General features: G+C 51.8%; 9 protein-coding genes across 9 annotated transcripts; 5 read left to right on the top strand and 4 right to left on the bottom strand.

The window, feature by feature from the left end:
• Window positions 1-225: 225 nt before the first annotated feature.
• Window positions 226-2,262, top strand: NCS57_01207100 (uncharacterized protein; the record flags this gene model as incomplete). The annotated part of the gene is made up of 5 exons (XM_053061753.1): window positions 226-541; window positions 598-717; window positions 773-874; window positions 931-1,008; window positions 1,073-2,262. 5 exons carry the CDS (start codon window positions 226-228, stop codon window positions 2,260-2,262), a joined length of 1,806 nt encoding a protein of 601 aa, XP_052908281.1.
• Window positions 2,263-5,762: 3,500 nt separating this feature from the next.
• Window positions 5,763-7,994, top strand: NCS57_01207000 (uncharacterized protein; the record flags this gene model as incomplete). Its single annotated transcript, XM_053061752.1, has 10 exons — window positions 5,763-5,964; window positions 6,019-6,241; window positions 6,292-6,354; window positions 6,494-6,571; window positions 6,622-7,012; window positions 7,102-7,396; window positions 7,447-7,543; window positions 7,599-7,610; window positions 7,661-7,799; window positions 7,848-7,994. The coding sequence occupies 10 exons, from the start codon at window positions 5,763-5,765 to the stop codon at window positions 7,992-7,994; spliced, it is 1,647 nt and encodes a 548-aa protein (XP_052908280.1).
• Window positions 7,995-8,544: 550 nt separating this feature from the next.
• NCS57_01206900 (uncharacterized protein) lies at window positions 8,545-9,392 on the top strand (the record flags this gene model as incomplete). The annotated part of the gene is made up of 3 exons (XM_053061751.1): window positions 8,545-8,890; window positions 8,937-9,038; window positions 9,091-9,392. The coding sequence occupies exons 1-3, from the start codon at window positions 8,569-8,571 to the stop codon at window positions 9,390-9,392; spliced, it is 726 nt and encodes a 241-aa protein (XP_052908279.1). The 5' UTR covers window positions 8,545-8,568.
• Window positions 9,393-9,565: 173 nt separating this feature from the next.
• On the bottom strand, window positions 9,566-11,240 carry NCS57_01206800 (uncharacterized protein; the record flags this gene model as incomplete). The annotated part of the gene is made up of 3 exons (XM_053061750.1): window positions 9,566-9,670; window positions 9,723-10,520; window positions 10,572-11,240. 3 exons carry the CDS (start codon window positions 11,238-11,240, stop codon window positions 9,566-9,568), a joined length of 1,572 nt encoding a protein of 523 aa, XP_052908278.1.
• A 697-nt stretch (window positions 11,241-11,937) lies between these two features.
• On the bottom strand, window positions 11,938-14,119 carry NCS57_01206700 (Pyruvate decarboxylase; the record flags this gene model as incomplete). Its single annotated transcript, XM_053061749.1, has 9 exons — window positions 11,938-12,265; window positions 12,316-12,736; window positions 12,791-12,830; window positions 12,886-13,377; window positions 13,426-13,506; window positions 13,555-13,718; window positions 13,770-13,844; window positions 13,895-13,992; window positions 14,043-14,119. 9 exons carry the CDS (start codon window positions 14,117-14,119, stop codon window positions 11,938-11,940), a joined length of 1,776 nt encoding a protein of 591 aa, XP_052908277.1.
• Window positions 14,120-15,873: 1,754 nt separating this feature from the next.
• NCS57_01206600 (uncharacterized protein) lies at window positions 15,874-17,069 on the bottom strand (the record flags this gene model as incomplete). Its single annotated transcript, XM_053061748.1, has 3 exons — window positions 15,874-16,442; window positions 16,509-16,705; window positions 16,768-17,069. The coding sequence occupies 3 exons, from the start codon at window positions 17,067-17,069 to the stop codon at window positions 15,874-15,876; spliced, it is 1,068 nt and encodes a 355-aa protein (XP_052908276.1).
• A 1,490-nt stretch (window positions 17,070-18,559) lies between these two features.
• Window positions 18,560-20,254, top strand: NCS57_01206500 (MFS domain-containing protein; the record flags this gene model as incomplete). Its single annotated transcript, XM_053061747.1, has 5 exons — window positions 18,560-18,777; window positions 18,821-18,966; window positions 19,022-19,711; window positions 19,778-20,031; window positions 20,081-20,254. The coding sequence occupies 5 exons, from the start codon at window positions 18,560-18,562 to the stop codon at window positions 20,252-20,254; spliced, it is 1,482 nt and encodes a 493-aa protein (XP_052908275.1).
• A 1,967-nt stretch (window positions 20,255-22,221) lies between these two features.
• On the top strand, window positions 22,222-25,618 carry NCS57_01206400 (uncharacterized protein; the record flags this gene model as incomplete). Its single annotated transcript, XM_053061746.1, has 6 exons — window positions 22,222-22,275; window positions 22,323-22,543; window positions 22,591-22,883; window positions 22,953-24,104; window positions 24,151-24,546; window positions 24,603-25,618. 6 exons carry the CDS (start codon window positions 22,222-22,224, stop codon window positions 25,616-25,618), a joined length of 3,132 nt encoding a protein of 1,043 aa, XP_052908274.1.
• An 83-nt stretch (window positions 25,619-25,701) lies between these two features.
• Window positions 25,702-27,905, bottom strand: NCS57_01206300 (Mitochondrial intermediate peptidase; the record flags this gene model as incomplete). The annotated part of the gene is made up of 3 exons (XM_053061745.1): window positions 25,702-25,939; window positions 25,989-26,581; window positions 26,631-27,905. 3 exons carry the CDS (start codon window positions 27,903-27,905, stop codon window positions 25,702-25,704), a joined length of 2,106 nt encoding a protein of 701 aa, XP_052908273.1.
• Window positions 27,906-27,908: the final 3 nt, after the last annotated feature.

The raw sequence follows: 27,908 nt of genomic DNA, 5'->3' as shown, positions 1-27,908 counted from the left end.
TAATGACTACAATGCCTCACCCTCGTTTGACACTTGCAAACACTGCCAAGTCAACTGGCAAATTCCCCTCCCAAGTCAACTGCAGCAAGCCCAGTGATTCACACACACCCCCTCCCATCCATTTTGTTTTTCATTCTCCTGCACCCACACCTTTTCCTTCCCCCCCTCCCACGCCTTTCTTCCTCGCGCATTCACGGTACGACTAAGCACAACACAACAGCAACCATGGATGACGAGGAGAGTTTGTCTCACCAGCTGGCAATCAAGCTGCTGATCGAGGAGCTTGAAGTGGATGATGCTTTGAAGGAGAAGAGGCGTCAGCGTGCTTCTGCCGAGGTGCTTGCTGATCGGGCTGCTCCTGAGGAGAGCACCGCTTTGCCCTCGGACACTTCTACTCACACAGATCGCCTTCGTGATCTCTATCAGGATACTCTCGGTCCTTCTGTCGTCGGTCAACCTTCTCAAGAGACTGCCGGCGAGAAAGGGCTCGTTGTTGACGCTGCTGGCAATGCTGCCAAGCCTTCTCCTGCGCCCGTCACAGGTAAACAACACCTCTAAATCCACGAGAGACACCCCAGCTAACCTTGTCACACAAAGGAGACGATGACCACGAAGAAGATGACGATGATCTCTACCGGGATGACGGCGTCACCATCCACCGGCGGCCCAAGGCTTCTCCTGCCCCTGTCGCCACTGCTGCTCCTGCGCCCGTGAGAGGTAAACACCACCCCCAACCCTCAAGACAAACACCAGCTAACTCTGTTTCACATAGCCGACGGTGGCGATCTCTGTCGTAACGACGAGGTGACCATCAACCGCCAGCCCAAGGCTTGTCCTGCCCCTGCTGTTGCTCCCGTTCCTGCGCCCTTGACAGGTAAGCACCACCTCGTACCCGTTCAAAGAAGTACTGGCTAACTCTGTTTGACAAAGAGGACGAAGGTGATCTCTATCATGATGATGGAAAGGCCTTTGACCGGAAGCCCAAGCCTTCTCTTGCTCGCCTCTCAGGTAAACACTAGTCCCAAACCCTCAAGACCCCAAGAGAAGCACCAGCTAACCCTGTTTCACAAAGACATCTACAATAATCTCTCCCGTGACGAGAAATTCATCTCCTATCTGCAGAGAACTACCAAGAACCTCCCTCGCGACAAGAAACCCTCCAGGATCCTCAACCTAGGAGAAGCCCATCGCATCGCGGCCGAAGCTCGCCGTCGTGATCCCCTCTCCAACCTCCCCGTGGAAGCTAACGACCGCCGCCGTACTGTCTGTGGCCTTACTCAAGTCGTTGGTGCTTCTGCTCGACGCTCTCAGCCTGTTGTTATCCATGAAGACAACGACGAGGAAGATCTGATTTCGTTTGAGAACACAGTCACCTTCCGTCCTGGAACTCAGCCTGAGGATTCTTCTCTTCGTCCCATGGCTTCTGATTCTCGCCTCTCCGAAACTTCTTCCCTTCAAGCTCAGCGGACTCGCCCTGTTCGTCCTCAGCCTTCTCTTCCTGTCAACTCTCTTCGTTCTGTCTCCTCTGGCCTTCTTAACTCTGGATCGTCTTCTATTCCTTCCCAGACTTCTCGCCCCGAGACCGCTTCTCTTCATTCTCGGCCTTCTGGTTTTCTTCGACCGGGAACATTTTCTCGCCACACTCAGTCTTTTTGCCCTGACAGCTCTCTTCGTCGACCTGAGACCTTTTCTATTCATTCCGAGACGTCTTCTACCTATTCTCAGCCTTCTCGTCCGGAATCTTCTTGTACCGAGACCTCTGTTCGTTCTAGCGGCACTGTTCTTCGACCTAAGACCTCTTCTTCTCAACTTCTTCGTTCTCAGCCTTCTACTTCCCCCAGCCCTGAGACCACTCTCTTTCGCCCTCAGCCTTCGTCTTCTCGCTTTGAGTCATCCGCCAACCCTCGACCTGAAGACAATGCCCGACCCCGTGGCGCCAGCGCAGAGACTGATCCTGACAAGGAGAACGTCTACTGCCACTCCTGCGGAAACGACTGCCAAGAGTCTGTCGTTCTTAGCCCGTGCGGCCACTACTACTGCCCCCAGTGTCTTGGCCGGATCGTCGAGTCTTCTGTTGGCGGAGACTCGTCCCCCTTCCCGCCTCTCTGCTGCGGCAAGCCAGTGCCGGTCGACGTCAACTCGACCATGTTCGACAAGGACGTCCTCAAGGCGTTCATGGAGAAGAAGCTTGGCTTGCCGTTGTCGGAGAGGGCAAACCGCGCGGCTCGGACCTTGCCGCCTGCTGCTAAGGTCGGTCCATAGGAAGACCGGCCGAAGCAGCAGACGGTGAGGGACGGTCGCCGGGAAGGGCGGAAGCAGTGCCAGCGCTGCAGACGTTTCCTTGGCCAGCACGAGGGTAAGTTGTTTCCATGTCTAATCTCTCTTGTACTCTGAAGCTAACATTTGTCTTAGCCGTGTGCCCTTGTGGCACCACCACCACCAGCAGCGCTGCCCCCTGGCGACCCAGCCGCCCCGGCCCCCGTCCCGCTCTCAGCGGTTCGGGCTGCCCCCATTTCGAGTGGGATACTCGAAAGGGGGCAGGCTCCTGTAACAGGTGCGGCGTCTACTTGGGGCGTTTCCAGATGGTGTGCCGAGGCTGCGGCCTCAGTGTGTGCATGGACTGCCGCAACTTCATGCGTGGTTAGGATGGACGAGAGGGGGTGGTTGGCTTTGGTGGTTAAGTAGGGACAAGACCAGATAATAAAGTGATGTTTTGAGGGATACTTGATTTTACGTGATGCTACTTGATGTCAATGTGCCAAGACGAAGCAAGTTAAATAATACCTTGCAACGTCTATGTTCATAATGACTGATTTTTCTAACTTAGGATCAACCACTATGAAGTCTTTGTTCTTTTGGTTATCTTTTCTTATATTGCTAAGTATTTAGTGTCCCAGTGTCTAGCCATATTTCTTTTTGATTATTTGAAAGTTAATAGCTCAAGTGGTCTAGACAAAACCTTGGCTTATTTTCGTCTGTTGTGAAGTGGTGTGTAGGTGATGGAGCACTGCCGGCGGTGAGCCTCCTCGAGATGGGACATGGATGATACTTGCATTCTTGCTTGACTTTTTGGATGACCAACACATGTTTGGTTTGATTCATCTTCTCGTGATCCCCAGCGTGGTCACCAAGGGGTATTCATTGGCGCCAAACTTGACCATCGAGCTCACTTCCTTAGGTAGGCAGACCCTCTAGCCCCGAATCCTAGCAAGCCGAGATTCCCACTGAACCAGCCAGAACCATCCGTATTCCGAGAATGACACTCATGACCGACGGCTATGTCATCTCCTCGCTACGACCGGATGAAGAAACAGGTGGTTGAAACGGCAAAGAAAAGGGCGGCTCTCCTTGGCCCAAGACTGGCGACTCTGCTTTCCAGAGCCGACACCTTCGCTTTTCGAACATTCGAGTTCTGTACATCGTCATTCACGATTTTGAGGCCTCCAAGTCACGGCCGCGGGATGAGGTCTGCATCTTTGGGCAGGTGAAGGTCGAGATGCCGAAGTTCAGGATTCTCCCACAAACAGATATTCGAGTTTTTCGACAGTCAGGGGTGAGGTATGCACTTTCCGTCATGCGGTTCGATTCGGGGAATGGTGGGTACGTTTGCGGCTCTCGTTTCTCAAATGGAAATTTTCTTTGATCTCTTGTTTGCTCCTGTAAACAACACAGGTCTCGAAATGTCGCCCCAAATCTCGGTATCACGACAGCGGCTGATCTTCCCCCCTTACCGTTCCTTCTTTTCAATCTTGCCTTGATACGACTGGTCACACTTTGCTCCCTATCTCCTATGTGAAAGACATTCCCAAAGATTCATGGAGGCCTTGCTCAATGTGGTCTTTAGGTGCAGCATGATAAACCAGCCAGGAGTCGATTGCTGACAGCGCAACAGTTCGGAACGACAAAGTCGAACATACCCGAGATTCCACGTTCGTAAAAAGAGAGAACAGCATCTGTGTACGCGATGTCTGGTGGCTAGCCTTGACACTAATCACACGCGAGTCGCCAGTCCACGAAAGATACCTCCACCCGCCAGCGGGTCTCCTTCCAACGTACAAACCAAAAGAGAGTGAATCTTAGGCGGGACAACCGCTTACGAGCCCTCGGGGAGTGATATCGGGGAGTGATAGGTGTGTTGATCTGGCTTCAAGCATCGCAGAGTATTACTGACTCGAAGATAAGTGACATCGGCTCGAGCTTCCCCGAATTTGATATTCTTGCCTCGGTCAACCAAGCAAAGGGATTACCCCTTCTTTGATGTACGTTGTTTAAACTCCTCTTCTCCCCAATATTAACCAGGCTCAGCTTTGGCTTTAGCTACTCCATACTTCATCCCGGTTTATAAACGCCCAGAATCAGCAGATTCATCCCGTGACAGACATGGCACCCAGGCTGGGGAAATAGGGCCGATTCGGGGCTTGTCCCTGCAAAGTCGCAACCGACTGTTGGTTTCGGGCCATCTCTCGGCCGACATCGACACGAGAACCGAGATGCTGCGTTACGACCCCGAACAATCCCCGACCGGCCGAAACAGAGGTTGATATTCTATTTATCATGCTGCTGTTGATTAGGGCGCCTTTTCAAGTCTCCGAACGCTCCTCCGTCACCGAAACTCATCCTCCCGTGTCCATCGTGGACTAACGATAAGGGCCCAAACGAAGGCCAGCGGTACCAAAGGCGACCGAAAGCTGCTCCGACCATTAAACAAGGAAACGAACGAATGGGAAGCTACCGAGAGAAAGAAACACTGAGAGCCTTGGCTTGAAGGCACGGCTAGCACGAGCCCAACAGGGACCGCGATATGGTCTACAATCAAAGGCTAAGCAACACAACAGATCAACTCCTTGAGTTTGGATATGGACATGCGATCGCAGGACTAGAATCTTCCCAAGGGCCTGTCGTACCGGGGATTGAAAAGCTCAAGGAGTACCTGCCTCCTAGACTATCTCACTAGTCAGGATAGACACCATCGCCCAACTTGATGTTGACATTCACCCAAGTGCTGGCGATAGAGTTCTAATAGAAATTCCTTGATTCAAGAGTAACATGATATGGGAGAAAATCTTCAGATATCCCATGGTTTGTCAACATCTCAGAGTTTACCTGCAATCTCAAACTCCTCACCTGCCAAGCCCAGACCCAAAGGTAAGCCTACATGACTGCTGACTTTACCAGTCAACTTGCAGTTCGATTTCCCCAAGGATCAAGCATTTAGGCATCTGCATTCTCAGCATTTTGACTTGTCCAGAGGATGCATACTTGCGTTTCCCCGAAGCTTCGACCCCAATGTAACGTCAGAGCATGGGTTCGGTTACATCCACGGAAAAGACACCCCAGTAACCATCCAACAGCGGATAAATACACCCTGATCACCTGGGGATCCGGCTATGCTGACCTGAGCTGATCGACGTCTCCCTGTGCGGGGGCCCCATGGAGGTTGTTCGTCTCCGCCTGAGATCGGCGGTCGACGCTCGGTGCCGAACCGTCTGATGCTACTCTTTCACAAAGCTTGATTGGAGCGGACGTTGGCATTTGTATTGAGCCTGAATTGAGAGTTGGATGCAACCGGATCCTACATGCGGTCGTAGGGAAGCCTTGTTAACTGCCGTTTAAACGGTGCCGCGTGTACATCCCGGTCATGATGCTTCGTGCATATAATGCATGACGTCCGGGGACTCTTTATCTGGGACTCTGCCTGAATTTGTCAAGCTTCCCTTACATCAATTGACGAGCAACCTCAGCCATCACTTCAAGCATCCAAGATGGGCGCAGCCAAGGCTACGACCGCCTACGATGTGGCCCTCCAGCGACGTCAGGCCCTCATGGGCGCCAGCGGTGCCCGAGCTCTCATCAAGAACTTCAAAGTCTTTCGAATTGCAGCCTTTGCGTGCATTGGCGGTATTCTTTACGGCTACAACCAGGGAATGTTTTCGGGTATCCTGACCATGGCGTCGTTTGGAAGGCGTACGTGTCTCTCACCCCGATTCTCGGCGAACCACAACCCCTGACCTGCTGCAGATATGGGCGACTACGTTGAGAACACGACCAAGAAAGGCTGGCTCACGGCCATTCTTGAGCTTGGTGCTTGGCTTGGTGCTGTTCTTTCTGGAGCCATTGCTGAGCTGTGCTCCCGAAAGTACGGTATTCTGATTGCCACAACTGTCTTTATGCTGGGTGTTATCATCCAAGCTACGGCAGTTGAAGCTGGCCATGACTCTATCCTCGCAGGCCGTTTTATCACGTATGAAGCCCTCGAAGTGAGCTTGGTTCCACTGCTAACAGACTGTCCAGTGGTATGGGAGTTGGTAGTCTGTCGACCATCGTCCCTCTTTACAACTCTGAATGTGCTCCTCCGTAAGTCCGAGCCCCCGATTTCGCCTCCTCGCCTATAATCGCTGCGTTACTCAAAGAGGTTTTGTGGGTTCTCAGTGATGTCTCCAAAAGAAGCCATCCTTGCTCAAAGAACTATGTTGGCTAACTCTTTGCTCAACAGTGAAGTACGAGGTGCCCTTGTAGCTCTACAGCAACTAGCCATCACCTTTGGCATTATGATCAGTTTCTGGATTGACTAGTTCGTCCTCTTCTCCTGTGGTATCCCGAGGCCAAGACTAACGAGAGTAGTGGCTGCAACTATATCGGTGGCACTCACGTCGACACCCAGTCCGATGCTGCTTGGCTGGTACCGATCTGCCTCCAGCTTGCTCCCGCTCTTATCCTCTTCATTGGGATGATCTGGATGCCCTTCTCCCCTCGTTGGCTGATCCATCACGACAGAGAGACCGAGGCCCGAGAGATCCTCGCCGACCTCCGCGGTCTTCCCACTGACCACGAACTCATTGAACTCGAGTTCCTCGAGATCAAAGCTCAATCCCTGTTCGAAAAACGAAGCCTTGCGGAGCGGTTTCCTCATCTACAAGCCCTGACAGCGTCAAACATCTTCAAACTCCAGTTCGTGTCTATAAGGGCTCTCTTCCAGTCGCGTGCCATGTTCAAGCGTGTTATTGTCGCAACCGTTACGATGTTCTTCCAACAGTGGACTGGAATTAACGCCGAAAGTTGCCTTTAAAATAGCTCTTTAAGACTATAACTAACACTATTTAGGTCCTCTACTATGCCCCCCAGATCTTCGGTCAGCTGGGGCTGAGCGAGAACACCACAAGCCTCCTTGCAACAGGTGTTGTGGGTATTGCCATGTTCATTGCAACTGTGCCGGCAGTTTTGTGGATCGATCGCCTGGGCCGTAAGCCCGTTCTCATCGTCGGCGCCATTGGAATGGCTACTTGCCATATCATCATTGCTGTTATCCTGGCCAAAAACATTGACAACTTTCACAATCATCAAGCGGCGGGATGGGCTGCCATCTGCATGGTCTGGCTCTTTGTCGTGCACTTTGGCTGTAAGTGTTACTTATCAGTCTTGCTTAGAAGTCTTTCTAACCAGATATAGACTCCTGGGGTCCTTGTGCTTGGATCATCATTGCCGAGATTTGGCCTCTCAGCACTCGCCCTTATGGCACATCACTTGGTGCCTCGAGCAACTGGATGTAAGTTTCCTTCCTATGCCTCATACACTATTAAGTATCTAACATCGATGAACAGGAACAACTTTATGTAAGTCAAATTCAAGAGATACTTTAACTCATCTAACACAAGCTTCACAGTGTCGGTCAAGTCACACCAGACATGCTTGACGGCATCACCTACGGCACCTACATCCTCTTTGGTCTACTGACCTATCTCGGCGCCGTATTTATTTACTTCGTCGTTCCAGAGACGAAGCGCCTGTCTCTAGAGGAAATGGTTTGCACAACAAAACCTGTTGGCTAGACACATGCTAACACACTACAGGATCTCATCTTTGGCTCCGAGGGCACAGCCCAGGCCGATGCTGAGCGTATGGACGAGATTAACCGTGAGATTGGCCTTGCTCATATCCTGAGCCAGGATGGCGGGGTAGATCAGCTGGGTGATGAGAAGCCGAGGACCTCTGTTTAGTTTGGGCAAGGTCTGGTATGAGGGCGTTGACAAAGTATTTCCCTTGCGGGTAGCGAGGGTTAGTGGTACAGTCGATGAGCCGCATCGCTTATTCGATTATTGAAATGGATGCTGACAGTCTGTCAAATTTGAAGCCATAGCAGGAATTCTATTCTTGGTGCACTCAACGTCCACTGATTCGGTGAACTTCAGCCCATCAGCACCCAGCTCTTGGCATCAAGCCTCCTTCGTATTCAGCTGAACCACCATTCCCGCCCACCCACACGTCAAAAAAGACGTTGCAAACGAAAAAGAGGCTTAATCTGAGGACTTGTCTCGACGCTCGAGCCTCTTGGGCTGACAAGTGGCGTCCTTTCTCTTCCAAATGCGTATTTTCGCAGCTCGGCTTGCCGAGAAAGTCCGCAGCCAAGGGCGCCGTGGAGACAAAACTGGACACTTTTGGTGGGCTTGGCTGATCAGCGTCTAATGTTTAAAAGGAGAACAAGTTCCCCCTTCCCCCTTTCCACTTGGATTTATTCGGTTTTCATTCATTTCTTGATTGTAATTCTTGCGTGCAATTATCGCTTTCATTACCATGTCTCGCTTCTCCTTCATCTCTCGCCGTCGTCTCGGCCAAGTCGCCAAAACCGCTGTGGGTCTCTCTGCCACTGGCGCGACTGGCTTTTATCTCTGGACGCGGAACTGCTATTTTGAGCCATTCGGACCGGAATTAAACGAACCCTTATTCAGACATCCCATGCTGAAGCAGCTTAATCCATGGAACAAACCGCTTTCGTTTGATTCCTGCGTGCGAGAGGTTTCGTTTGGCAGCCTGGATGATGGCTTGTTGGAGGATGCGAGACAGGGTGGGACCAAGCTGATTGAGAGGTTTTCCGAGGGAATGTGGGGAGGTTATGGTGAGTAAATATGGCAATCAGATGAATGTTTGTTAATGAGCTCTAGCATATGCGATTCAACGGAGAATCCTGGAATCTTTCAAGGATGAGACGTGCAAACACGATGTGTGGTCTCGAGAAGAACTCTTCAAGTGCAAATACGAGCCTGGTACAACACCCTATCAACGTAACACAAGAAATTACTTACTTACACCATGCAGGCACAGTCTTCACAAACCATTTTGTCGTTCTCGAAAAGACCCCAACATGCCTCACAATGCGCGGCTGCTTCGGCCCTCGCCAAGACCCTATAGTGCCACAGAACGTCGACAATCTGTTTGAGCTGCGGGCCGAGCTGGATGAGCAGCGAAAAGTCGTCAAGCTCAAGTTGAGATGCCTCACATTTGACGGGACCGAGGGGGCCAAGGAGGATCCCGATCCGTTTGGCGGAGTTGCTGGGTTCTTGCATAGGCAGTATTCGAGTTTGCTTGTTGAGTCGGGTGCCGGGAATTGTTTGCGGTGATGCTGACTTAGACAACGGTCTGCTGGCGCTTAGAAATTGGCAAAGCCGGGGCATTTTCTTCTGGTAGACTGTGTAACAATAGATAGAGACTGGCGATGATCTAGAAACTGCATCTGAGGAAACGGAACAAGTAGAAGTAGTAGAATTATTCATAGACCCCACTCGTCTTGATACTAAACACTATAGCCTCGACTCTTAAACTTGACGTAAAAGTTGCTCTGCTTAACAAACCACGCATTATGTAGCTTCCAGTCTGAGTCTGCGCTTGGAAACTCCAACTGTCTTAATGTTAGTCCGCTGGTTAAAAGACGAGACCTTCCTTTTACTTGCCTCATACCGCATCAGCAGAGCAGGTATCAACTTGTACATCTCCAACAAACTAATGTTCTTGCCGATACAAGTCCTCGATCCCGCCCCAAAGCTAAAGAGGCAATTATCCATCAGACGGCGCTGATCCGAGGACGCCTCGAGCCATCGGAGAGGTCGGAAACTGTCGGGGTCTGATCCGAATATCGAGGCGTCGCGATGGATCGTCCATGCGTTGCAGCCAATGATGGTGCCTCCGGGGATGAACTTGTCCGAGATCTTGACTCCTTGTGCAGGTGTGATTCTTTCGAGGGTTAGGCCGGCCGCCGGGTGGATTCGCAATGCTTCTTTTATCACGGCACCGAGGACAGGCAGATCCCGAGCTTCTTCCCAGTCGACTAGCCCATCTGTCCGTTTGAACTGTCCAGTCCTCTTTTGCTCATCCAACTCTGCCATGAGCCTTTCTAGTTCGTCTGGATTCTTCAAAAGGAAGTAAAACACCGACCGCAAAGAGATTGCTGTTGTGTCGGAGCCGGCAAAGATATTGGCAACAGTCAGTGCGAGGACGCGTTCACTCGTGACAAAGTCGGGATCCTTCTTGTGTGCCTCGAGAAACCGAGAAAGAAAGTCGCGTCTGGCCGACGAGGCGTCCATTCTTGAAGATGGCTTTTCTTGACCTGTTGCGAGATCGACTCGTTCAGAGAATCTCTGGCGGGCGAATGTCACCATGGGGGTTGTCGAACCGATCAGTCCCAGCCGGGATAGGAACAGCCGAATTGGGTTTTTGAGCAGGAAGCTGTCGATGATGGGCATCTGGCCAACCTGTTCTCTCGATCAGTCGGTAGACACCCGGAAGAGCATGGTAGAGCTCACAATACTGGCGTAATCAAGCATCCACTCGATGCTAGATATGATTCCATCAACATCAACACCACGGTCAACAAACCCCAACCTCTTTGAATATGTGAGTTCACCAATGACGTCAAACGCATAAAACTGCAACCACTTGCCAAAATCGCAAGGCTCCTGCTTGTCTTTAAACCTCTCGTCAATCTGTCGAATAAGCTCTACCGTCGTCGAGTCCACGTATGGTTCGAACTGCACCAGCGTGCTCATGGCATAAGCACTGCTAACAGATCTCCTAAGCTTGGCGTGGAATCTCGTGTCGGTTGATGTGAAGAGTGTGAACAAAGGCCGTCCCTTGGCGAGTGTCTGCTGGACGGTGTAAAAGTCGGACTTTTTGAAGCCGGCTGCTAGGCCGTAGATCTGACGGATGGCGCTGGGATCGGAGATGGATATCACGTTGGGTCCGAGTCTCACGAGTTTGCCATATCGCTCGTGTAGCTTGACGTGGTCTATGTCTGGCCGCCGGCCCCATACAACATACAATCTCCACAAGTCGCTGAGAGAGGCCAAGAAAGGACCAGGGACGTGGGAGATGCCATGGCCGTATCTGTTGTAGACCAACTTGGCCAGGAGAGACAGGACGAGAAGTCCCGCGAGAAGATCCAAATGGTTTGAAATAAAGCTGAGGATAAACATCTTGCAGCAATGGAGGCTTTCTTTTCAGGGCGGAAACCTCCTGGATATAATAGCTGTACTTGTAGACACACTGAAACTCTATTTCTGCCTTAATAGGCTTGGTCTGGGGAAAGAAATGCCGAGTTCTTACGGATATTCGTTGCATCGGCTACTATCCGTCGGAACTCGGACGTCATTCCGACATCGAATAGCCTCGACAAACGCGGGGTATGGGAATGCACCCTAGGTCGAACCGAGGACTAGACAGTAGCTAGCGTTCTTGGACACTCATCAGTTTGTACCCAGACTATCAAACATGGGGTGAGCAATCTGGGCACTTTGTACGACCAACAATTTGGTGGAACAAAGCCAGTCTTCTTTGTTGCTTCGCCAAACACTCTTTCTGTGGCCTTGAGGAAGCCAACCAACAGCTTAGTAATTTGTTCTTGAATGTGATTTCTCCAGTCCAACGCAAACTATGTAGTATTCTTTGTCGTTGTCGATGGCGATGCTTCTCTTCTTAGGAGTATTAAAGAAACATGTCCAAGCTCAGTAATAGCATCAAAGTCTAACACGTTGAAGCGGAATCAGTACTTTTCTCCTCTTTAAACAAGTGAATATTCACGAGGGCGGATGTAAAATATGAGGTGTTTGCCTGGAAAGATGGCTGTGAATTATCTGCTTCTAATTCTAAACTCGATCCGCACCCATGTGCCTTCTAAGAAGAGCCATTCACCAAAGCCTGCTTCTTGGCTGCGTTTCTCGCATTTATCAAAGCTATCTGCTTCTCCAAACGCCACGGGTAGTCATACGTCCCCATGAAAATCTCAAGCAGTTGAATCTCCTTTGGCTCAAGATAGCTCGCTGAGTTGAGCACTAGCTCCAACTCCTTCCTTGTCTTGACCTCGCAGCTGTTGGCTCGGCCGTTGCGGGAGCCAAATGTTTCGAGGAGTTGCTGATGACGCCACTGCGAGATGTCGTTGTACTCTTCTTCGGGTCCGTGGATGGCTCTTTCGATAGTGAAGCCGTTGTTGTTGATGACGAGTCTGCAGCTGTCTTAGCTAGATTGTGGTAAATCTTGTTGGGAAGTACTTACAATAGAGGCGCCAATCCGTGCCGGATCATAGTCGCTATCTCTTGGACAGTCAGCTGCAAACTCCCATCGCCAACTACCAGAATAGTCCGTCCGCCAGGCATGCCATCCCGAGCCTGGATCTCGGACTGCGCCAGTGCAGCGCCTAAGCACGAGCCGACTGAGTACCCTATGGAGCCAAAGTACACTTGTGTGATATATTTGATGTCGTTGGGTAGAACGGCATCGGGAAACCCGAATTGTGCTGTGCCTGACTCAACAACTACGACGTCGCCTGGTCTGGAGAATTGGCCAATCCGTTTCCAGATCCAGGACTGCTTGATCTCGCTGCCATCGACATCGTTTGCGTTCTCCTCGAGAAAGGTTGGTAGAGGAACGGGGGAAATCCCTGCGCCCTTGAATGCAGACAGGAGTTTCTTCAACACTTTTCAGATGGTCGTCAGTAACATGGTCCGGATACTCAGAATACCCGACTTACAAGGCCGCAGAAAGACTTGTTCGAACTTCTGGCCGAATATCTGGAGGCTAGTCAGTAACAAGGAAACAGGCTGTGTTGCAATCGGGTACACGAACCGTACAGCTGTCTGGTTCAAGCATGAGAGCTTGTTGAAGACCTATCTGTCTGCTGTGGCCTCCAGTATTGCTATCCGACAGGAAAGGACCGAGGTTGATGATGCAGTCGCTCTCCTCGACGTATTGCTTCAGGCCAGGTGTAGATACATCCCCAGCGTAAATACCCCTCCAGATCGGCAAGGTCTCGTCAATAATACCCTTGCCCATCGGGGCTGTAAAGACGGGGAGGTTGAGGAGGTTTGCCAACTGTCTCGCTTCCTCAACCGCGCCGTGTCGAGATACCAAACCGTCAACGAGAAGAAGAGGGTTTTTTGCTTGACAGACGGCGTTGACGATCTGTTGAATAGCAATAGCTTCGTTTTCGATGTTGATGGAATACGTCAGGTCGATTGGTTGCTCCAGACGGCGAGCAGACACGGGGATGTGCACAAAATCCATTGGCACAAAGATGTACACAGGCAGAGACTTGATCCAGCATTCCCGGATGACCCGCTAAAAGGCATTAGTTAGATATCGTCAACCAGATGAGAATTCGCCTACGTCGATTTCAGCCGTCGCAGTATCTGCATCGTCGATCCATGCGTGCGCACATCTGACATGGCTGGAGATCTTGTCAAACACCTGTAACTGCGTCAGGCTTTCCATCTTTAAGACATGAAGCAAACTTACTCTGTGGTCAGGATTTGAGCCTAGACAATGATGGATCATGACACGGTTCTTTTGCGCTTCAGTCGGAGTCGTTCCCACCACGTGGATTACCTTGACTTGTTCGGTATAGGCGCCTGCGACACCATTCAAGGCGCTCATCTCTCCCACACCCATAGTGGTGGTGACTAAACCCTCTGTAAGTATTGTATATAGTTGTCAGGATGAACAAAGCTTACTTGCGCCTGGGCAATCTTTGACACGAGCGTAACCATCTGCGGCGTATGCTGCGTTGAGCTCGTTTGTGTTGCCAACTATCAGACATGTAAGCAGTTGAAGAACAAAGCTGTAAAGGCCAACTCACCCCATCTTAGGCCCGGAACTTGCTTGATGTAGTCGAGCAGTTCTAGGTTCATGTCACCAGGAACGCCCATGATGCTTTCTGTACCCTGCTGGCGAATTCTAAGCAGCGGTCAGCAAGAGGCGCCTGTTTGATAGGAACCTGAGCTCACCGAGTCCAGAGGTACAGCCCAAGAGGGATAGTAGGGGTCGTGGCATCGGATGATACCTCAGCGGTGAGTGAGCCCATGATAGGTGGTGGGATGACAGCGAACGGGATGGAAGCCGGCAGTCAAAGGTGAGTTGAGGGAAATCAGGGTGAGATGAGATGCGCGATGCCGCTGTTGTCACAGAGTGATGCAGTTTACCCACACCACGGTGAAGGGGATTGGTCTTATATAATAGCTACCAAGACAAACACTTTGTATTTGAGGTCCGCCAAGGAGTGAGGAGTTGGCCAATATGCCGAGTGCCACCCGGAAAGCCACGGATATGAAGCTGGCAGGCTGCACTGGGCGAAATGGTGGCGCTGTTTAGCCTTGGATGCATGCTTTTATAACAAATGACGCTCTGTAAATGCATGCCTATCATGCGGAGTATGGGGGGTGTATAATTGCAGCCTGCCTGTTTCTCTTCCTAAGAGCTCACAGCATCCACGGTGAAGCAAACATAACTGTCAACCTGCCCATGGAAGACATTCCAAACTCATGCCTACCTACCTAGGTAGCCTAGCTAGGCGAATGATGGCTATCGACACCTTGGTTGACGCCGGCCACCCCGGAAATATTCCGCCCCCCACGACTCGAACTCAGCCCGTCGCTTCCCGGCACATCCCCCACAAACCGGGCATCCCACTCTACCAACATTGATCAATTGTCAGCAAACGCGACGCCCGGAAGCGGGCCTACGAGGCGCAATTCCAAGGCCAAGCGCGAGCCCAGTTTCAATCTTCGAGTGTGCGTCAAGTACATGAGGGAGCACAGTGAGTGTACCGGGTGATACCTAGACTTGGGGAGCTCAACTCATCTTCACCAGATGAGTATGGACGAGGAAGTTGTAAGAACTGTTGGGTTGTCTTCTAATGATGCCAGAGACTTTCTGTTCAGATTTGCAAATGAATATGACCCCTGCGACTCGGACGACCAGCTTGCTTGCGCCAACGGCTTAGGCGATCTTGGTTTGGCTTTTAACAGCACCAAGGTCTCGAATCAGGCCCCATGTGGTGGTTATCTAGAACCTCATGAATAAAGGTGCTAAGCTATAGAGTCGTCAGAGATTTGACATTCAGGGCTAGGTTACTGCTCAAGTGGCAACTACCTATGTCGACCTGCAAGCAAGGGAACCTGGCGGAAATCTCTCCTCCTTTATTTTCAGCAACAGCCACTTCTACTGAGCTCCACAAGTACTTTTTTTGTCAGGCCATTCAGATGACCACATATTTACCCCCAATCGCGCCCACACTTGAAAGGCGCTTTCGTTATGACCGAGAGGTGATTCTTCCGTAGTACATCGGCAAAATCAAGTTACTCAGGACTGCTACGTATACCTTCTTCCCCAGCAAACACATGGCCAGACAGATCATCGGGAGCGGACGATATCTGACACTGTTTGAACAGTTAAATCCCCGGTTAGAGTCGTGGTACAAAGAGTTAACCCACCTCGAATTCCTCGGTAGGCCTTGCGTGCTAATAGATGTGAAGCCATCTCGGACGCCCTGAAGCAACTTTCTATTACTCAAATACGACTATACAACTATATATATTAACTTAGGTAGTTAGCATTTAGGTCTTATTCAACCAGCCTCCTAATTAGACAGTGTTTATGAAGCATAGTATGATGCTATAAAGAAAAATAAGATAAACTACCTATATCCAGAAGGCTTACTTTAGCTTGCTAGATATGACTAGATCGTCTTTCTAAAAAGTATTTAACAGCTTAACTTGGTATTCGTCTTTCTATCAACCTAATCTTAGAAATGGCCACTCCCCAGCATCAACCATCTGTCTACGCACTCGCGCCATTCGGACCTGACTTTTCTCCTCCATTCACCAGACCATCAGCATCATACTTATACCTCTCCTCCAATGCCCAATACTTGTTGAACCCGACTCCATAGCAGACCTCTTCGTAGCTTAAAATCTGCTCGGGCTTCCCGATAGAGAAGCTCTTCTTCAGTGACTCAAGAGCCTCCCTCGTGCTCCTCAAATGTGAAGCCACGAGCGTCCAGGGGTAGGCTACAGTGACCATGCCGATGGCAGCAAGATCCTTGGCTGACATGTTCTCGGTGAGGCCACCCTCGATGATGTTGGCGCAGAGGGGACCCTTGACCTCCTTAACGGCGCGGATCATTGTGTCCCTATCGGGAAGCGCCTCTATAAAAACAAGGTCTACGCCGATTTCGAGAAACTTGTTCGCGCGGTAGATGGCTTCCTCCCAGCCATGGGTGTTGTAAGAGTCTGTACGCGCTTGGATGACAATGTCCAGTCCTTCATCTCGGGCGTCGACGGCAGCCTTCATGCGAGCAAAAGCCTCGCCTCTGGAAACGACAGACTTACCCTTTGTGTGACCGCATCCTGCAGAAAGAGGTTGTTAGCCGAACAGAGATTTGTGATAAAGGTAAGAAGCTGAGGTGGACTTACGCTTTGGCCAGGTCTGGTCCTCAATCATGATGCCGGCAGCTCCAGCACGGGCAAAAGATTCCACAGTCCTCTTGACGTTCATGGGCGAGCCGTATCCGGTATCGCCGTCTGCCATGACAGGAACTGAGACTTGGCGGACGGCCTCTTGGATTTTGTCGCAGACTTCCTGCAGGGCGATATACCCGGTGTCCGGAAGGCTGCCACAAAAGTCTCGTTAGTCCCTGGTCACTGGACTGAACTAAGATAAGGGGGAACATACCCATACGAACTTGCAACAGCATATCCAGCAAGGAACACGAAAGGGAACCCAGCCTCTTCAGCAAGACGCGAAGTCAGACCATCATAAGTACACACATGAGCAGCGATCTTTGCCGGATCACGATAAGACTCTAGGATCATGGTCCTCATGCGAGATGCCTGGATGGACGGAATCTTGCCACGGACGTTGGGTAGATGAAGAGTGACGCCCCTCAGCTCCCCAGGCTTCCCATTCTGCTCCGTTCTGATGGGGTTGTCAAAGTGGAAGGGGTACTCGTGAGTGTTGACGATGCTGGAAGTCATAATTGTAATGTGTAAACTTGTTTTGATTCTTTAGGCTGGTCTTTAGATGATGGTGTTTGGCCAAGACACTAACATCATGAACGTCATAAGCTCCTTATATATGTGCGAATTCCTTTGACTCCTTGTGTCTGCAATGACTTCATCTCCGGAGCAGGTTGAGTATATCCGACGCTCAGGAGGCAAAACCGGCCAGCCCCGGATAGTTCAGGAGATAGGAGTGCCGACTTCCCCGCAATCCTGCCCCCTGGCAAGAGGGGCCGGCATGTCAAGTCACAGTGATTGCCGAGCCCAGTGGCCATGATCTTGGTAGATAGATGTAATTCCGAGCCCGTTCCGACACTGTTAGCCGTGAATCTCTGGAGTCCGGATCGCATCCGGTCCCCCACACGCTGATTCGATTCGGCAGCTTTTAAGCTTATTTTGCACAGGCGCTTCACGATCCCACCATGACGACGCCAGCGGGGTGCATGAATGGGGTGCATGAGTCGTATCCTATAATAGGGCTACTTTGTTGGATTCGTGAGGTCAGGGGCCAAGTCAGAAGTTGTGGGAGTGGACACTGGTCAAGGGACGAAGACATGAATTTATTATCTCCTCAAGCTAAATTCCCGCTTTATTGGGATATGTATTCATGTATCTTGCATAAGTTTTCTCACAATAGTACCCGATCTTGGGCTTTTCCGTCAGTACAGAGGACAGCCACCGCTATAGCAAAGACCATCACCAGTATCTATCTGGTTCGAACACCAGAGTAAGCGTAATATAGTCTTGTACACGTAGAGGTTGACCAGTTGGTTACGCAAGCTAGATAAAACCGCATCCACAGTCGTCTTTCCTTGGCTACATCCCGCGATGGTCATGCTAACACATCTGGTCACGCAACGGCCTTCGGAGACAACAGCAAGTTCATCTAACTTTCAGTCGACATGTGCTGATGGAAAGTGACGGATGGTGACGGTCGAGAGTTGATTGGATCGAGATCTTGAACTTGTGAGCTTGGCGACTTGGCAGACAGCCCATGTACTAATCCAAGGGCGAGTCTTGGCTGCAAACCACTCGGGGCTGTGTATGAAGCTCACTTGGAGCCACACCCGAGCAGTCCTGGCCGTGGGACATTGTCTGATGATTCCTTCCGGATGAACTTCAATCACTGATCTTGAATACGCCCGAGACTTCTCTGGCCGAATATTGAGCCCAGCATCCCGGGGCATACGCAAGATGATATCCGAGGGCAGTTCAGGATAGTGGGTGATACTGGCTTGGACGAGTTGGGTAGGAAGCGGGACAATCTAAGATGGACTAGGGGGTTCTTCAGAGCCTAGGATTCTCACAATCCGGGGTAATCCGGGGTGAGGGGTACGTGGCTACTGGGGGCTCTCATAAGTATAAGAAGGTTTGAGAATCAAGGAAGACAGCTCAGAATCAAGATCCAGCTCACTCAGCTCTCTCTTCCCAATCTACTTTATCATTTATTTATTCCAACCCAAACCATGGCGCACCAAGCCCAGGATAACGCCCGTGACTTGGCCCAGAATGTCTCTCACGATGGTGAGAAGTCGCAGTGCGTCCATGAAGAACTCAAGCACGACGACGGCGACCTCGAGGGAGACACTAGAAGCTATGCTACTACGGCTCCCAAGACGTCTACGGCTGAGATCAAGCTTGTGCGAAAGCTTGACTGGATCATCTTGCCCACTCTTTGGATCATGTACGTCTGCAGAGCTACAGGGAAGCAAAACTAACGGCATAAGGTACTGGTTCAACTATCTAGATCGAAACGCAATCACTGTTGCCCGCCTCGACGGCCTTGAAGAGGAGCTGAACTTGACATCGACTCAGTATCAAACCTCGGTGGCCATCCTCTTTGTCGGATACATCCTTGGTCAGGTACCCAGCAGTAAGTACTCGAGCTCAACTCCACGCCAGAGACCAGTGTGGACCAACACTCATAGACATGCTCATCACTCGACTCCGGCCGTCCATATTCATGGCATCCTTCATGGCGCTTTGGGCCGTTGTCAGTACCCTCACGGCCATAGCCAAGGATTTTAAAGGGCTGCTTCTCACCCGCTTCTTCCTCGGCGTTGTCGAAGCTCCTTTCTATCCCGGCGCGCTTTATATGCTGTCCATGTTCTACAATAGGAACGAAATCGCGACGAGGATTTCTATCCTCTTTACTGCGAATATTTGTGGCACCGCGTTCGCTGGCCTCATTGCCATTGGCGTTTTTAAGATGAGCGGTATCGCCGGCCTCGCAGGATGGAGGTGGTTATTCATCCTCCAAGGGATCATCACCTTTATCGTGTCTATTGTTTCTATATTCATCCTACCGGACGAGCCCCAAAACACTCGCTGGTTATCCCAAGAGGAACGCAACCTCGCAGCTTCTCGCATTGCTGAGGATACCGTCCGTCTCAAGGCCAACACCAGCACTTGGGCCGGTCTCGTCGAGGCGCTGCGTGACCCAAACCTTTGGGTTCTGATCTTCGTCCAACATCTACACTTGGCCGCCAGCAATTTCAAGAACTTTTTTCCGACTATTGTCGAAACTCTGGGGTTCTCTCGGAACGTCACGCTCGCACTGACGTGCCCCCCTTACCTTGTGTCAGGCGTCATCTCCATCGCGTGGGCAGCGAGCTCCGGTAAGTTGACAGCAACACAGCATATTTGCCACCCGACCAGCTTTTGAAACAAGCTAACCATGTTAGGACACTTTAATGAAAGAGTCTGGCACATCACGGCTTCAAAGTGTGTCGCAGTACTTGGATTCGTGCTTGCTTGCACAACTCTAAACATTGGGGCCCGGTACTTTGCCATGTGTACATTCGCGACAGGAGTTTACTCCGCGAATAGCATCATCTTGGGCTGGGTATCGACAACTTGCGGTCAGACCAGGGAGAAGAAAGCAATCTCTCTCGCTATCGTCAATACTGTTGCGTCCATCTCTGCCATCTACGGCCCAGTAGGTCGTCTCTCTCCCGTCTAAATTCCACATAGACTGACCTCTCCAGTATCTGTGGCCAAAGTCGAATGCGCCGCGGTATACCATTCCTATGCTTGCGAGTGCAGCCTTTTCCATCGGCGCTGTTTTTCTGGCATGGTTGCTACGATGGATGCTTGTCAGGGCAAACAAGAAGCTCCTCCAACAATCTGGCGACAGCCGCCCCAACCTGTACCCTTATTAGCAGCGTGAATAGCCACGAAGCGTGTCCTTGTCTAGTTGACAGCCACTTTCAGCTGTTGTCCCAGACGCGCGTCTAGTAGAGGAGGAGTGACATTCTCAACATGGGGTCCCTCCCTAGCCTTTTGGAGGATGGTACAGCTCGGTTAGAATTAAGTGCAGTTCTATGAGTTCCCCTGAATCAACGCCATTGTGAAAAATGCAACTTGAGAATCATCTTGACTCAACACCAGCCGTCTCTTGACATTCCGAATACCGAGGTTTAGCTCATGATGTCATCGCTATATAGGGGCCATCGCTAAAACGGTAATCGTTACGAGCCTAACGTGGGAGGCCTTTCCAGCCACGACTGCACAGCCACTCGCGATGGGCTGAACAGGGGTAAATCTACCTTTTGCGATGGCGATCTATCCATTCCAGCGCGAGATGACGGGAGGAGGATCCTCCCTGGGCAGCACCGTTGCTGTCGCATCCAGAGACAGCCACGATAATATCGCTTTTCGATGGATGGACCCGACAGGGAGGTTAAAGTTGTTTCGCCCGGAGGCACAGACGCCTCATGCCCAGACCATCCACGCCGAGATTGATGTGATGATGACCCTTACCCCCTGTAAGATAAGGATAAGGCTTCCCAAAGGAGAATCCCGACCGTGAATCCTGGGCTTCAGCTCTCGAACATGTCCGAGGGCGGGCTTCAGCTTGCTGCATTTGGTGATGCTTGCGGCAACGCCGTTTGAGGCGCAGCAGCAGCAGCAGCAGTCAGGCTCTGTGACGTGACGTCTTTTTGCGAATTATGGACAGATGATGAAATGTGTGTTCTTGGCTTTCCCCCATTATCTTGCCGTGTCTCTCTCGCCTTGACTCGCCACATGCGACATCAGATCATCAAGGAGCCACAAAAGCAATTCGTAGCGCGGGATCGTCGACGAGGACAGTCTGTGTGAGATTCTGATCCGCGGGAAAATGGCGTCGTTTTGTGCCTATCCCAGAGGTCTAGACCACTGAGGACTCGGGGACCTGTTTGCGCAATTGTCACCCCCTCAAACCCTTGACCGTCTCCATGGCGATTTGGATTGGATTGGACCCTGGTTTTTTCGTTATCCAAGGCTGCAGCTGCAGGAAGGGCAAAGATGATGATTGGCGTCTTTGCAGGGGACACGAATGGCTTACCGGGCAGCGTAGACCCCTGTTTTTTCATCCGGGTTGATTTTTTAGCTGATTTTGATCATCGCGAATCACATTTCAACAACGCTCAACGCCTCCTCTCGCCCAATTTCCCACCTTCTCCATCACATCCATCACACCCTTTTTCTTTTTTTCGTTCCCTTTACCCAAGATCGGGTACGTGTGGTTTCCCCATCTTTTTGACTTTCTCCCGCTTTCCGCACCGCCAAGACATTGCTCAACGGGCCACCCTCCCAATCACAGCGGGAGGCCTGCCCTGGACCTGGTCAACGGACGAGGGGATTCCGAGACATTTCTCCATGGATCGGATCGAGCTCACCTGCAGCGCAGTCCCGGCCCAACTAATTTAATGCCCCGCGAGCCCCTGGTTTTAACGGCTTACCTGCCCACACACACCTGTACCCGTACCTGTGCCTCTGCCCGACTTCAAACTCCCCTTGGCAATCGCGCTAAACGTGTCGGGTCCTGAGGTGTCGAGAAGTCCGCCGCCCGCTCCTGCTGTCAGCCGACGAACCAACACTGGAAGGCTCCATCTCTCAGAAACATCCATCCCACTCGGACATTGACTTGACATTCATCGCGACGTCACCTCCAACTACACACGAGCAAAGCTATTACTGCCTCTCGTAGGCATTCAAGCTATGCTTGACTCTCTCGCCATTCTTCTCGCGCCCTGACAATGCCGTGCCGCAATCGTCGACTGTCGCTGCGAGCTATCATCACCAATCGCTCCATCCTCATTTCTAGACAGTCGGATCCTGCTCTCGCCGGTCCGACAGTATCATCATGACCTCCAGCTGGGCCTCCCTCTTTCCCAGGACGGACTTTCAGTTCGGTGTTGTGCGTCTCATCACTGCTTCGTTATCGTAGTGTCTAACTCCTCCCAGGAAGGCGATGATTCCCGTGTCGGCTCTACCAGAGATGGTGGCAGCGGAGGCACCCTCAGCGCCAACAGCAACGAGAAGTCATCCTCTCTGCAATCCCTTGGTGCTACCTTTATTCCTGTTGTCATCTATTCCACCTGTTGCTTGCTCTTCTTCTGCTGCTTTCGCCGGAAATGCGGTCGAGTCTATGCTCCTCGGACAATGCCCAGTCTGAGATCACCACAGTACGAAACCCCGGAATTGTTTTATATGGCCTACTAACTGTCGATAGCCCGGCAACTCCAATCCTCCCCAATGGTTGGTTCAATTGGGTCGTACCCTTCTTCAAGATCCCAGATACCTTCATCCTTAACCATAGCTCCCTTGATGGCTTCTTCTTTCTGCGCTACCTCAGGGTCTTGCGCAACATCTTCCTCGTCGGCATCTGCATTACATGGCCTATCCTTTTTGCCGTCCACATCACCGGCCACAACGACGTCAAGCAGCTTGATCTTTTGACCATTGGCAACATCAAGGATCCCAGGCGCATGTGGGCACACGTCGTCGTTGCGTGGCTATTCTTTGGTAAGTGATAGACGATGCTTACTCGACCAAACAGTCCAGTCACGAGAATACCGAGTCTAACCAATGCAGGCTTTGTCCTCTTCACAATCAGCCGAGAGTGTATCTACTACGTCGGCATCCGCCAGGCATTTCTCTCTTCACCTCACTATGCCAAGCGTCTATCATCCAGAACCCTCCTAGTCACCTCCATACCCGAACGCTATCTCGACGAAGCTCGAATCCGGAAGCTCTACGGCGACTCGGTCAAGCGTGTATGGATCCCCCGAACAGCCAAGGCCCTCATCAAGCTCGTGGAAGAGAGAGAGCAGACGGCACTACGACTGGAAAAGGCCGAGATCACCCTCATCAAAAAGGCCAACATGGCCCGCAAGAAGCAGATGAAGATCCAACCGCCGACCACCTCTTCTTCTGCCGAACCATGCGCTGCACCCTCCAACTCCTCCATCAGGACAGAAACCGACAGCGAGCAGCCTCGATCTAGTGGACCCCGTGTCGAGATTACCGAAAATGACAACGCCCAGAACGAGAATGGCCAAGACCAAGGTTTCAAATCTAACCTGACACAAGTGTCTCAGACCGACACACACGACTTGCTCGAAAAGGCGGCTGAAGATCCCGAGTATGTCCACCCATACGGACTCAACCCAGACCTCCCCGATGTCCGTGGATCCGTGGCTGCTCAGTGGATTCCAGTCACAGTCCGGCCCCATCACCGACCCCTTCACAACTTTTTCCGACGTGTCGATACCATTCGGTGGTGCCGAAAGCGACTCAAGGAACTCAACCTCGAGATCTTTAAGCTACGCCGTCAGGTTCGTCGAGGAGATGGCCAGACTCTACCCGCCGCCTTTATCGAGTTCGATACCCAGGAGAGCGCTCAGGCTGCCCATCAAGTAGTTGCTCACCATCGACCTCTGCAGCTTGCACCGCGTATTTTAGGTGTCCGTCCCGATGAGGTTGTCTGGAGCTCGCTGAGGATGCGTTGGTGGGAACGAATCATTCGCCGCTTTCTCATTATGGGTTTGGTCACAGTCGCCATCATTTTCTGGTCGATTCCGTCCGCTTTTATCGGCATCATCTCGAACATCAAGTTCCTCAGCAGTATCCCCTTCCTCACCTGGATCAAGCTGCTGCCCGGTGCTGTGACTGGCTTTCTACAGGGTTTCCTGCCCGCCATTGCGCTGTCGTTTTGGATGTCGCTGGTCCCTGCGATGCTTAGATGTATGTTTCATGTCCCCCGTGATAATCCCCCTTCTAACTTTTGCAGTCTGCGGTATCAGGGCTGGCATTCCGTCCATGGTGTTGGTCGAATTGTTCACACAAGAGGTCTACTTCGCATTCCAGATCGTGCAGGTCTTTTTGATCACGACTCTTACCTCAGCGGCCTCAGCAACTGTCATGACCATCATCAAGGAGCCGTTGAAGACACCTGACCTTCTCGCCGAGAATCTCCCCAAAGCCTCCAACTTTTACCTTTCGTATATTCTCGTCCAGTGCCTGGCCATCGGCGCAACTGGTCTGCTACATATCTTTGAACTAATTCGACATTATGGCTTTGCAAGGGTCACGCAGATTCCGAGGACTCGTTTCAATGTTTGGTATAAACTGCAGCCTCCTAAATGGGGTGGTGTATACCCTATTTACACCAACATGGCCGTCATCGGTAAGAATTGGCTACAGAATTATCTCACAAAAGGGACGTAACTGACTCTATGGCAGCCCTTTCTTACACATGCATTGCTCCTCTAATCCTCATCTTTGCCTGTGCCGGAATGACGTTTGTGCGCATCATTTATCGATACAACATTCTCTACGTCTTCGACTCAGAGATGGACAGCCTGGGCTTGTTTTATCCAAACGCCCTGATCCATCTCATCGTCGGGTTGTACTTGGCCGAGATCTGCATGATTGGACTCTTTGCCCTCAAGTTTGCGTTCCCGCCTATGGTCATGATGCTCATCTTCCTCATCATCACCGGCCTTGTTCACCTATCCCTCCGCGATTCGATCTCGCCGCTACTCACGAATCTCCCGCAGACGCTGTCGTTGGAGGAGGAGCTGCAGCAGGAAGAGAAGGCGGCGGCAGAGGCAAGGCTGCAGGAGGCTGCCGAATCAGGCCAGGCCGGCACAGGCACTGCTGCCAGTTATTTCGATACGGAGCAGAATTTTGGCGAAGAAGAAATGGAAGACGCCCCGAGCGAGGACGAGGACGACCATACACACGAGGGACCCCAAAGCTCAAGAGCAGTCGAAGGAGCAGGTGGCCTCAAGTTGCTGACGACCGAATGGATCAAGTCGATGACAAAGGAGAAGCTAAAGACGGAGGCGAAAGAGGCGGAACAGGGACCCGTCATGAAGTTTCTGAACAAGTGGATTCTCGTTCGTAGGAATGAGTCGTCCGAGTCCGATCAGCCCCCGACGTTTGTGAAGCGGTTCTTTCACCCCGAGATTTACGAAGACTTTATCGCCCTGCGGAAGCTGATTCACGTTGAGGATCAGCCCGAGTTTGACTACGAGGTGGACGAAAAGCTGTCCAACTATTGGCCACCTGAGCTCTGGAGGCCCAAGCCTGTCCTGTGGATCCCACGAGATGACGCCCGTGTTAGTCGACAAGAGGTGGCACACACGAGAAAGATTACGCCCATCACGGACGTGGGCGTGGGTCTGAATGAGAGGGGACTGGTTGTGGTGGATGTTGAGGCAGCACCGTTCCCGAGGCTGAGGCTGCTGCACTAATCAATCGATCGTACATGATGTAATTTATGATGGAGCTTGTCACGATACCCTCTTTGGCATATAAGCGTTGTTTAGTTGTATAATTACAGAAGCGCCAATGGGTGCGTTGTGTTGAGGCCTTGTGTGTCTGGTGAACTAGAGATCTCGGAGTAGTAGGCCTCGTCGTTGGGTTCACGTCCTAGAAAGTTGGTGAGACTCTTGAGCTCTGGTTGGCTGCCTCCAGGTTGCAGGACGAGCTGGCGGTACTTGAGACCGGCAGCCTTGTCCATGGGGTTTGTTTTGAATGCGCTGACCCAGAGATCTGTGGCGTAGACTTTGGACCTGCGACTGTGAGTACATGAGGTGAATGTCTGGGGATGTGGGAGCTTACAGGGCATAGGTAAAGTATGCGGCATCGTATCCTCTGAATGGGTGGGCAAATGAAGCCTGGCCGATGCTGTCTTCTCTCCATAGACCCATGATTTCCGACTTGCTCTTGTTCCAGAGCTCGGTGGTGTCCACTGGACGGCCCTCCTCGGCGTTGTGAATGGTAAGATCAAACAGCGCAAGAAAGACTTGGTGTAGCATCGCATGTGCGCCATTGACATGCTTGGTCCTCGCGAGATCTAGCGCCAACTTTTCCGGGAGCGTCTCACTCGGCCGCTCCCGTTCACCTTTCTGACCCTCCCAGAATGCCAGCCCCTCGTCGTCTAGGTAGCTATAATGACGGCCCAGGCGACGCAGGACGGACGGAACCCAAATCCAGCTCTCGAGGAGAATACTGGGGATCTCGACAAAGTCACGGGCGCAGCCGTGCTGGTGCACCGTCCGCGTCACGAGCTTGTGGATGGCGTGGCCAAGCTCGTGGAACATTGTCTTGAGCTCCGAGTGCATGAGGAGCGTTGGACGGGAGGGGGTGTGGATGAGGGATGTTACGAGGGAGGAGGAAGGGTAGTGGCGCGTGTTTTCGGGGGTTGTGAAGCCCTGGAGATGTTAGTACGGTGTATTTAATGTGTGAGATGGGTATACTTACTGGTTGGATGAGGGAGCTGTGGGCGCCAGAGTATTTACCCTCTCGAGCAAAGAGGTCAAGATATAGATATCCCAAGAACCCTCCACCCTGATCCTCCGAGTCCCACGCTTCATAAACGGTGACATCCTTCTGCCACGTCGGCGCATCAGTTGGGATAAAGACCATGCCAAACAACTCCTCAAAGATGCCGAGCATGCCCTTGAGACTGTGGTTGACCTCGAAGTACTCGGAGATGAGCAGCGAGTCGACAGAGTATCGCTCCTTTTCGAGGATTCGCGCGTAAAAGGCCCAGTCCCATGCGTTGAGTCTTGAAGCATCTTCGGGGTCTTCGTCGGTTCCGTGGTCATTGATGTACGTCTTTTTAATCTTGTAGAGTGTCTTCATTTCTTCTTCGGCTAGTGGTTTGAGCTCGGTTCTTAGTCTTTCGAGTCTTGCGATGACGCTTTCGACACTCTTGGCCATTTTATCTTCCATTTTAAGAGCGGCGTGTGTCTTGAAGCCCAGCATTCTCGCGGTGCTGTTGCGTAGCTCTACAGCTCTCTCGAGTCGCGCCACGTTCTCGGGGAAGCGCTGCTCCTTTGCCATGAGGAGAGCCTTGCGCGTACGAGGGCTAATAGCATGCTTCATGACCGAGATGAGATGGCCCTTTTTGAATGTGACTTTGAGCTTTGTGCCGTCCTCACTAAGGGCCATGGCATCCAGGATGTTGGAAGGGACACCGGCGAGTTCATCACGTGTGAAGTAGATGCCCTCATCGGATTCGCTGATGGTTTTCCGTGCTGCTACGAGGACTTGGTTACGTTCTTCGACAGCGGCCATGTACTTTTCCCGGAGGGCTTCATCCTGGATGCCTGCGCCTGTGTTTTGATACGCACGGTGTGTCTTGAAGAGCATGTACGCCGACTCATCGTCTAACGCTTCTTCACCACGTTGATGTTTCTCGTATACGGCTTTTACGAGGGATGCGACGTCTCTGCGCATGAGGCCTTCGGCGTTGGCTTTGAGGGTCATCTCTTCGACCTTGCGGGACGCGTCGCGGAGGTCTTTGTCCTCGGAGACGGAGCTGAAGAGACGGGCGATGAGGCCGGACTTGGAGACATGGTGGTCATGATGCAAGATGGGGAGGAGGAGGTTAGAAAAGGTGGCAGTAGAGGGTGTGAGAGTCGAGACGAGGCTGTCTTCGAGGGCGGTTGTGGAAGAGATGTTGATGGATGTCTCGGCGAGGAGAGCGGAGGGTGTCGTCGTGAAGGAGGGTGGTGACTGAGGCGGTTTCATTGT

This window comes from Fusarium keratoplasticum, chromosome 10 (assembly GCF_025433545.1).
Source record: "Fusarium keratoplasticum isolate Fu6.1 chromosome 10, whole genome shotgun sequence".
NCBI classification, from domain to species: domain Eukaryota; kingdom Fungi; phylum Ascomycota; class Sordariomycetes; order Hypocreales; family Nectriaceae; genus Fusarium; species Fusarium keratoplasticum.
Note: the sequence above shows the minus strand (reverse complement) of the source record. Positions and strands in the feature narration are given on the sequence as shown.